This window comes from Salvelinus sp. IW2-2015, linkage group LG36 (genome assembly GCF_002910315.2).
Source record: "Salvelinus sp. IW2-2015 linkage group LG36, ASM291031v2, whole genome shotgun sequence".
Classification (NCBI taxonomy): Eukaryota; Metazoa; Chordata; class Actinopteri; order Salmoniformes; family Salmonidae; genus Salvelinus; species Salvelinus sp. IW2-2015.
Window position 1 is genome coordinate 24,429,808 of NC_036875.1, and position 11,108 is coordinate 24,440,915.

General features: G+C 41.8%; 1 protein-coding gene across 2 annotated transcripts in view; it reads left to right on the forward strand.

The window, feature by feature from the left end:
* Nucleotides 1–10,109, forward strand: part of LOC111959259 (adrenodoxin) — a 31,580-nt gene extending 21,471 nt beyond the window's left edge. Inside the window, exons 2-5 of one of the 2 annotated variants that reach the window (XM_023980740.2) lie at nt 381–505; nt 4,338–4,467; nt 5,506–5,616; nt 9,613–10,109. In XM_023980740.2, coding sequence (XP_023836508.2) covers nt 381–505; nt 4,338–4,467; nt 5,506–5,616; nt 9,613–9,838 — 592 coding nt within the window. In that variant the 3' untranslated portion in view covers nt 9,839–10,109. Of the gene's footprint in view, nt 1–380; nt 506–4,337; nt 4,468–5,505; nt 6,871–9,612 lie in introns of those variants that run through there. The other variant, XM_070437538.1, reaches the window with a different exon arrangement.
* The last annotated feature ends 999 nt before the right edge of the window (nt 10,110–11,108 follow it).

The window sequence follows — 11,108 nt, forward strand, 5'->3', positions numbered from 1 at the left end:
TCATCAATTCAATAGGCATGTAACCGCATAAACGTCAAAATTTCAGCATCTTTGACAGCGATTGGTAGTCTATACTTTGAGTGACTGTCAGGGTCCAGTGAAACTACGTTACGCCAGTGCATTACCTGCATACTTTGTTACCTTTTGAGACTTCAAAATATCCTCTAACATACGTCATGCAAACTCATTTTTAGTTGGGTTCAAAGGCAAGCCAAAATATTTTTATCCTGTGATGGTTTTGTATTATGTTATTCTTGGCTCACCTGAAAAGAACCCTGGTTCTCTCTCTCTTTCTCTCTCTCTCTCTTTCTCTCTCTCTCTCTCTTTCTCTCTCTCTCTCTCTCATTCTGTCTCCATTCACTTTCTCTATCCTACTCTAGGTCAGAGGAGAAGGTGACTGTCTATTTCATCAACCGCAATGGGCGGAAGATCACCACTTCAAGTGCCAAGGGCAACAGTCTTCTAGACCTGGTGGTCGAACAAAACCTAGATATTGAAGGTTTTGGTAAGTGTGGTGTACCTAGGGCTGTGATGGTCATGGAATTTTGGATGACATAATTGGCCTGCCAAATGACTGCGGTCAGTGTAATTTTTTTATTTTTACGCACATTATGCCGTCATAGAACTGGCGTCCCAATTCAAGTCAATGATAGCATAATGGGTGGACTGGCGGCCATTGCGAGGATCAAAGCAGGAATCGTACCCATTAATATGTGCTGTGATTCATTGATTCAACTCAACTGACATTACCAAATATTCCATTGCATGAGCCAAATCTGCATAATTTTAATGAACATTCTACACTGAACAAAACTATGAATGCAACATGTGAAGTTTTGTTCCCATGTTTCATGAGCTGACGTAAAAGATCCCCGAAATGTTCCATACACATTAAATGCTTATTTCTCTCAAATTTTGTGCACAAATTTGTTTATCCCTATTAGTATTTCTCCTTTGCCAAGACAATCCATCCACTTGAAAGGTGTGGCATATCAAAAAGATGATTAAACAGAATTATCATTACACAGGTGCACCTTGTGCTGGGGACAATAAAAGGCCACAGTTTTGTCACACAACACAATGGCACAGATGTCTTAAGTTTTGAGGGAGTGTGCAATTGGCATGCTTACTGCAGAAATGTCCACCAGAGCTGTTGCCAGAGAATTAATGTTCATTTCTCTACCATAAGCCGCCTCCAACGTTGTTTTAGAGAATTTGGCAGTACGTCCAACCGGCCTCTCAATCGCAGACCACGTGTATGGCGTCGTGTGGGTGAGCGGTTTGCTGATGTCAACGTTGTGAACAGAGTGCCTCGTGGCGGTGGAGATATGGTATGGGCAGGCATAAGATACGGAGAACAAACACAATTGCATTTTATCGATGGCAGTTTGAATGCACAGAGAGATACCGTGACGAGATCCTGTGGCACATTGTCTTGCCATTCATCACCTCATGTTTCAGCATGATAATGCATGGCCCCATGTCGCAAGGATCTGTACACAATTCTTGGAAGCTGAAAATGTCCCAGTTCTTCCATGGCCTGCATACTCACCAGACATGTCACCCGCTGAGCACATTTGGGATGCTCTGGATCGACGTGTAAGACAGCGTGTTCCAGTTCCCGCCAATATTCAGCAACTTCACACAGCCATTGAAGAGGAGTAGGACAGCATTCCACAGGCCACAATCAACAGCCTGATCAACTCTATGCGAAGGAGATGTGTCACACTGCATGAGGCAAAATGCCTACCTTTTTTTTAAGGTATCTGTGACCAACAGATGCATATCTATATTCCCAGTCATGTGAAATCCATAGATTAGGGCCTATTGAATTTATTTAAATTGTCTGATTTTCTTATATAAACTCAGTAAAATCTTTGAAATTGTTGCATTTTATATTTTTGTTCAGTACACATTACCATGGAAATTATTGCATCACAATACCAGGCAGCCATTGCAAGTGTACCCATGAGTTTACCAGTCAAATTGCCAGGGTTAGCGGTTCCAAGCCTGTTCTATTCATTCTATTTCGAGGTGTGCTGCTGCTGCAGGGAGGGGGCTGTTGCATAGGCAACTGAAGACTTGTTTGCTACAACACCTTCCTTGTTTCAGCAAGAAGCAACAAAGTTTCATCACGTTGTTAAGAGTCCATGTTACCGCAGAAATGGACTCAACCACATGAATGCCCAGCCATCCCATCTTCAGTCAGTCAAAAAGAAACGGTTATGACGGTCTTCATCCATAACCGTCAGTTACACTGTTATACACTGTAGACTGCATGCTTATGGATACTGTTCGCATCCTGGCAATTGCCAATGTGGGTCCATATTTCTGATGCTGTGTTTATTTGATAAGATCCAATATACATTTCCTACAAGAAGCTGATGAAGAAGCCAGAGGATGACATGGCATTATTTCCATATTAGGGCGTGTAGTTAGACTGTCACTCTCTCACCAAGAGTGGCACTTTAACATGCTGCCCAGTTACCTCTGGCACTTCTACTAAATGTTTCCATGGCTTTATATGGATGAGCCCCAGCATCAAGCATTCTATCCAGACAGAGTGAGAGAACCGAGGGAGGGAGGGAAAGAGAGGGGGTGAACACAATATGCGTCAGCAACATCACCTTTGATGTTTGCAAGGCTTTCTTTCTCGCACTCTTTCCCTCTGTCTTCTCTGTCCAGCTCATTTCTCCTGCACGTCTGTCCTATTTAGGCATTGACATGATACAATCTGGATCCCTGAAAAAGCGCCATGGTAGAAAGAGGGGGAAAACCTGTCTGGGGTTCTGTCCTCCCCTGCAGATGTCAGGACTCCTCATCCTCCTGTCTAGAGAGAGGGGGAGAGAGCAGTAAACGAAGGCCACTGGAGGTGGAGGTCTATTTCTAGTCTCTAGTCTTGGGCGGTATACCGTATACCTGGGGTATTGGGGAAAAAGCCATGGGATGGTTTTTCAATACCGTCACGACTATTTCTTTGAATTTTTTCAAGTAATGTTCAGATTTGTAGCTACATTTTAAGTAAATACCAGCAGTCAACTTGTGCAATACGTTAGGAGATGAAGCAGATTGCGTTCTTCATTTCACCTTACCGTAGTTCCCAGTTGAGCCAGTTACGTGTTTGTTTGTAAATAGCATAACGGGAGAAAGCAGGAGCTGGTGAGTCCATAGTGTTCTATATCTATCTATTGGTGAGTCTTTATTGTAAAACGCACATGAGGTGACTGAGTGGCACAGTGGTCGAAGGTGTCACTACAGCCCCTGATTTGATCCCGGGCTGTATCACAACCGGCCGTGATCGGGAGTCCCAAAGGGCGGCACACAATTGGCCCAACGTCGTCCGGGTTAGGGGAGGGTTTGGCCGTGGTAGGCCGTCATTGTAAATAAGAATTTGTTATTAACTGACTTGCCTAGTTAAATAAATATATATATTTTTCTGCCAGAAGTTAGAGTTCTGGATGAGTTCTGTACAGCTGAAATTTTTTCCCTGTGCTTTCTACTACTGTTTTCTTCCCCCCTCCTCCGTTCTTCTCCCATCTGCTTTGTGTACACATGCTGGTCTTCCTTCAGAAAACCATGAATCACAACTTTGTTCATTTGCACAATTTGTCTCGTTCACTTTCGCTTCTAAGTAACCACACTCACTGAAAATTACATTGGGTAGCTACTAGCTATGCTTGTACAACTTGAGCTGGATTTGCCTGTCTTTGCAATTAGTTGGTTAGTTTTAGCTCGTTAGCATTTAGCTAATGGCATCTATGTGATTTGGCTATTACCTGTGCAAATTTTGTTAGCATTCTGGTAATAGACGATCAATGGGCTTTTTTTGCGTTGTTTGCGCCCCCTCATTTTATGTATGGGTTGCCCCAAGATTCGAACCCACTACCCTCGCGTTACAAGCGACATGCTCTACCAACTGAGCTACCAATGCGTGAACCCGCCTCTCGCAGAAGGAAGTCAATCCTGAATGGAATGTGCTTTTGATAGGCTGAACTGATTTTTGTAGTGTTTCTGGGCAGGTCCGTGGGTTGGGCTGGTGTAAAGCTTTCTCACAACCTCTCACCTCTTCCTCTCTCCTCACAGTAAAAACTGTTCCATGCATTAGAGTAGACATTAATCCAGTGAGTGCCTTCAGAACTTCATCCTTACATATCCCATAATGTATTTATTTTTTTCTCTCTCTTTCTCCCCCCCCCCAATGTGTACATCCTGTGGTTTCAATCATATGAATGGAAAGTCAGTGAAGTCATTCCCCTCTAGGACTGGGCTGTTCTCTACTGATAGATCCTGATATACATCATCCCTTAACAGTTTGATTTTAAATGTGTGTTCCCCAGGTGCGTGTGAGGGGACCCTGGCCTGTTCCACCTGTCATGTGATCCTGGATCAGAAGGTGTATAACCAGCTGGGGCCCATCACTGATGAGGAGAATGACATGCTGGACCTGGCCTTTGGCCTCACTGATACGTGAGTCACAGACATACACGCACATTCCAAAACACACATTGGCGGGAAGATGATTCTGGCATATTAAAGGCCTCACAGACAAATGAGTGACACGCTTGCTGATGCATACACATCACATAGTATGTACTCTCTCCCACACACACTCACACATAGAACACCTATGAACATGTTGAGCCTGGCCCACGGCTTAACCTGCTGATAAATCACATTATTTCAGGTAGGCTTCCAGCCAATAGAGATCAAGAGGTTCAGTTGCCGGGTGAGATGAGCAGATTAAAGATAACCACAGTTTGATTAATATAAGATAATTGTTTCTTTCCTATTCACTTCACATTAGAATATAATTAGTTAGGTATGAAAAGGGTACTAATTCCACTCAGGTGACAAATCAAATCAGTACGATTATAATGCATATCAAATGTGTGTTTTCTCCCTCACATGTGCTCAGTCTCAGCAACGTGATGCTCTCAGCCACCTTGTATTTGAGACTCTTGTTTGTCTATAACATTTAACCTGGTCAAGACCAGAGTTTTCCCCTGGCTGACCTTTCACATATCTAACATGGTTTTCTGGAACACATCAATACCAGATACTGACTGTGGGTTTCTCTACTAATGAGGATGTGCTTCTCCCACATGACTCCCATCCCAGTTTAAGACTAACAGTTTACACAGTAACTCACACATTTGGAATGATAACATAACATGTTACGTAAGGTCTATTCACATGTGAATGTGAACATAGTGTATGTGCGCTTCTTATGCTAGTGTGATATTTATTTTATTATTAACCCCTCCACCACAGACTTTTAAGACTTGGTGTTTGCTTTAACTGTCTGTAGCATCAGATTAGATTTTTGTAGATTTTTATTTTATAAATGATTTTGTCACAAAGTGCATGAGACCAGCCTGGGCCTTAACCACAAAAGAGCCAAACCAAGGTGCTAGTGGGAAGGGAATAGATTGGACAACATGGTTCCCTGTTAATAAAGTGTGTGTAATGACCTTGTCCCTGTACCTGCTGTCTGCGGTCCTGCAGGTCTCGTCTGGGTTGTCAGGTCTGCCTATCCAGAGATCTGGAGGGCATAACGGTCCGTGTGCCAGACGGGGTGAACGACATGCGGCGATCTGACGATGCTGGACCTACACTGTAAAGCATCTTGTTGTTTTTACAGTATTATACAAAACTAACAGTAAAGTACTATATTAATGATTAATTGCCCTAAATCGAAATGCAATCTGGGTGGTTTTAGGTCTAACTGATTAATTGATACTATACAATTCCAAAGAAACTTGGTTTAACAGTACATTCCTGTTAAAAAGTGCTATATTTCCAATGGTACTGTAATTCCACCCCACATAATACTGTACCCTTCCCTGTAGTGGTTTCATGTTATTGTTGTTTTCATTAACATATTATGAGGTGTGCCTTGTAAGAGGCTGCATTTGTTCCACAGGTTAGTGAGAGTGAGGTACCAATTTAACTGATACAGTATGTGGTGGTAGTAGTGCCTCAACAATTGAATGTGCATACAGTAGGGGACAGATTGGAGTGGCAGCAAGTCTTAAACCTTTAATGGTTTAGTATTTGCCATGTTCTTTGGTCTGTTTTGCCCTGTATTTTCTGCCAGTTTAGAAACCTTTGTTAAGGCCTCTAGAAGTGCAAGTGGTATACAGTACCAGTCAAAAGTTTGGACACACCTACTCATTCAAGAGTGTTTCTTTATTTTTACTATTTTCTACATTGTAGAATAATAGTGAAGACATCAAGACTATGAAATAACACATATGGAATCATGTAGTAACCAAAAAAGTGTTAAATATATCAAAATAGATTTTATATTTGACATTCTTCAAAGTAGCCACCCTGTTCCTTGATGACAGCTTTGCACACTCTTGGCATTCTCTCAACCAGCTTCATGAGGTAGTCACCTGGAATGCATTTCAATTAACAGGTGTGCCTTGTTAAAAGTTCATTTCTTTCCTTCTTAATGCATTTGAGCCAATCAGTTGTGTTGTGACAAGGTAGGGGTGGGTATAGAGAATATACCCCTATTTATATATATACACATTACCGTTCAAAAGTTTGGGGTCACTTAGAAATTAAAATAACATCAAATTGATCAGAAAGACACAGTATAGACATTGTTAATGTTGTAAATGACTATTGTAGCTGGAAACGGCAGATTTTTTTTGAATGGAATATCTACATAGGCGTACAGAGGTCCATTATCAGCAACCATCACTCCTGTGTTCCGCTAGTAACCTACAGTAAATAGCTAGTAACCTACAGCAAATAGCTAGTAACCCACAGTAAATAGCCAGTAAGCGAATGTCAAGTTTTGTTTATAGATCAAATATTTAGTATTGTTGAAATGCTGAAATAAAATAATTTTCCTAATTATTAAGATCAATGCATCCACTCTGTATTTTATTTTTTACCTTGTCATTCTACCTTGTGTCACCCACGTTCAGGTAGGCCTAAGCTATAATACTAACTTTGCAAAACATTTCACATTTATAATCTCTAACATTCTGAGCGTTCTTCCCCTGTGTTCAGCATCTCTACACTATTGCACTCTTCTCATTTTGACAGACTCCTCCTTTCCCCCCTGAGAAATGTGTGTTATGTTGCCTCCGCTTTCCACTAGTTCTAATTGAGACAACTCAAAGATGGATCGTGTGGAATGTGTTGTCAGACTCAGAGGGGTTATTAGTGGGAGCAGTGGAAAAGTGGCTTCGGCACACTCAGTCACTCATCTGAGGTGTCTCTCAGTGATGACATCATCTTTGTTCTGAGAGAGCTGCTGACAAACACATCAATCAACTGTCACTCAGAGAGCAAGAGAGAGGGAGGTGGAGAGACCGGAATAAAGGGGTGAGAAAGGGTAAGACAGGCAAAGGTATGGAAAAAGGTGTTAGGTGACAAGGGTAGAAGGAGATGTGAGGACAGGGTTGACAAATAGAAACGTGGAGAGAGGTTAGCAAAGAGGTAGTAACGTCAGGGGATTGGTGAGATGGGGGCTCATGGGTAGGTACAAGTGGAAGGAAATATAGGTTAAACATATTCATACATGAGTCAGGATGAAATAGGGAAGATTGATTTACAGTTGAAGTCTGAAGTTTACATACACCTTATCCAAATACATTTCAACACAGTTTTTCACAATTCGTGACATTTAATCCTAGTAAAAATTCCCTGTCTTAGGTCAGTTAGGATCACCACTTTATTTTAAGAATGTGAAATGTCAGAATAATAGTAGAGAATAATTAATTTCTGCTTTTATTCCTTTCATCACATTCCCAGTGGGTCAGAAGTTTACATACAAATCGAAGTTTGTCACGTGCGCCGAATACAACAGGTGAATACAACCTTACAGTGAAATGCTTACTTACAGGCTCTAACCAATAGTTAAAAAAAGGTATTAGGTGAACAATAGGTAAGTAAAAAAAAATAAAACAACAGTAAAAAGACAGGCTATAAAAGTAGCGAGGCTAGATACAGACACCGGTTAGTCAGGCTGATTGAGGTAGTATGTACATGTAGATCTGGTTAAAGTGACTGCATATATAATGAACAGAGAGTAGCAGTTGCGTAAAGAGGGGGTGGTGGGACACAATGCAGATAGCCCGGTTAGCCAATGTGCGGGAGCACTGGTTAGTATTTGGTAGCATTGCCTTTAAATTGTTTAACGTGGGTCAAATGTTTCAGGTAGCCTTCCACAAGCTTCCCACAATAAGTTGGGTGAATTTTCGCCCATTCCTCCTGACAGTAATTGAGTCAGGTTTGTAGGCCTCCTTGATCGCACATGCTTTTTCAGTTCTGCCCACAAATATACTATAGGATTAAGGTCAGGGCTTTGTGATGGCCACTCCAATACCTTGACTTTGTTGTCCTTAAGCCATTTTGCCACAACTTTGGAAGTATGCTTGGTGTCATTGTCGATTTGGAAGACCCATTTGCGACCAAGCTTTAACTTCCTGACTGATGTCTTGAGATGTTGCTTCAATATATCCACATAATTTTCCTGCCTCATGATGCCATCTATTTTGTGAAGTGCACCAGTCCCTCCTGCAGCAAAGCACCCCCACAACATGATGCTGCCACCCCTGTGCTTCACAGTTGGGATGGTGTTTTTCGGCTTGCAAGCCTCCCCCTTTTTCCTCCAAACAGAACGATGGTCATTATGGCCAAACAGTTCTATTTTTGTTTCATCAGACCAGAGGACATTTCTCCAAAAAGTACAATCTTTGTCCCCATGTGCAGTTGCAAACCGTAGTCTGGCTTTTTTATGGCGGTTTTGGAGCAATGGCTTCTTCCTTGCTGAGCGGCCTTTCAGGTTACGTCCATATAGGACTGGTTTTCCTGTGGATATAGATACTTTTGTACCCGTTTCCTCCAGCATCTTCACGAGGTCCTTTTGCTGTTGTTCTGGGATTGATTTGCACTTTTCGCACCAATGTATGTTCATCTCTAGGAGACAGAATGTGTCTCCTTCCTGAGTGGTATGATGGCTATGTGGTCACATGGTGTTTATACTTGCGTACTATTGTTTGTACAGATGAACGTGGTACCTTCAGTCATTTGGAAATTTCTCCCAAGGATGAACCAGACTTGTGGAGGTCTACACTATTTTGTCTGAGGTCTTGGCTGATTTCTTTTGATTTTCCCATGATGCCAAGCAAAGAGGCACTGAGTTTGAAGGTAGGCCTTGAAATACATCCACAGGTCCATCTCCATTTGACTCAAATTATGTCAATTAGCCTATCGTAAGCTTCTAAAGCCGTGACATAATTTTCTTGAATTTTCCAAGCTGTTTAAAGGCACAGTCAACTTAGTATATGTAAACTTCTGACCCACTGGAATTGTGATACAGTGAAATAATCTGTAAACAATTGTTGGAAAAATTAATTGTGTCATGCACAAAGTAGATGTCTTAACCGACTTGCCAAAACTATAGTTTGTTAACAAGAAATTTGTGGAGTGGTTGAAAAACGAGTTTTAATGACTCCAACCTAAGTGTATGTAAACTTCAGACTTCAAGTGTGTGTTTGTGTGTGTGTATATATATATATATATATATATATTTATTTTTTTAGAAAATTGATTTGGTACTGTCACTTGTACTCCCTCTCCGGCCTCTAGGTCACCAGGCTGCTCCTTATGGCGCACACCTGTCACCATCGTTACGCGTACCTGGGCATCGTCAGACTCACCTGGACTCCATCACTTCCTTGATTACCTGCCCTATATATGTCACTCCCTTTGGTTCCTTCCCCAGGTGTCATTGTTTCTGTTTCATGTGTGTGTTGTTGGAGGTTCTTGTTTTGTATTACGTTTATTTTATTACAACACAACACTCATTCCCTGAGCTTGCTTCTCGACTCTCAGCGCACATCGTTACAGGTGCTAAGGAGGGAAGGACATGAGTCATAGAGTCTTTGAGGTACTTTAATAAAGACATCTTGTTGCCATTCCTAGAACAGAATAATCCTTTACAATGTGGACTGGTCTGTACATTGTAACAAATTACTCTGTTTAGTTACAACAACACTGTTCTTCTGTAGATCCCTTTCCATCCTGAACTGTACCAAAGGTTGGAGTGGAGATTCCTCTCTGTCAGAAGTAAAGGATTATTGGAGGCTGTGCAGCACTGTTATCATTATATTGTACTGTAGCTACAGATTTAGGATCTTAATTTGACCAGTTTCAGGAAAATAATCCTGCAGCAACAGGAAATGTTAATTATTGTGTGGATTATAATTAATTTACATTTTTGTAGAGGTTGAAACATTCTTTGTTAGGGCAAATCAAGTCTAAAATTGTAAAGTGGAAATTACAAACTTTAGAAGCTTTTTAAACCTTGAATACACTAAAAGTGATCAAATTAAGATCCTACACCTGTAAGTGTATGCCTTGACACAAATGTACAGTAAACACAGAACCTTGTGTAACTGAAGAGTTACCCCTGAGTTAGGGTTCAAAGGTCAGCATAATAATAGCCACCCACTCCATCACGTCTGACACACACACACACCCCTTCGTTCCATCTCTCCCTCGCAAGACCCATTGTCTGCATCTAGTGGTCACAGGGTTCCCTGGAAACTGGTTAGGTCTTTGTTATGGTCTTGAAGTTACATAAGTGTGTGCACACGTGCATGCGTGAAAGTGCAGGTCATAAAAGGTTTAGTAGGTAATTGGAAGAACCGTCCATTCTGAGTTATAAATCACACACACAGGTGAACGCAGGAAGAGGGAGGCGAAGGTGTCAAAAGTTAGGGTTGTCTTGTGCTCTTGGAACGGCTAACCATGAATACAGTGTTATAAAGATTTGTGTGTGTGTGTGTGTGTGTGCAGACGGACAGGGTCCAGGGGTATGTGAGCACACAAGTCTTTGAAGTTTCCAGGACATGTTCAGAACACAGCAAGATCAGACAGGGTTTTCTGGGGGACCTGTTCAGAACACAGCAAGATCAGACAGGGTTTCCGGGGACTGTTCAGAACACAGCAAGATCAGACAGGGTTTCTGGGACCTGTTCAGAACACAGCAAGATCAGACAGGGTTTCCGGGGACCTGTTCAGAACACAGCAAGATCAGACAGGGTTTCCGGGGACCTGTTCAGAACACAGCAAGATCAGAC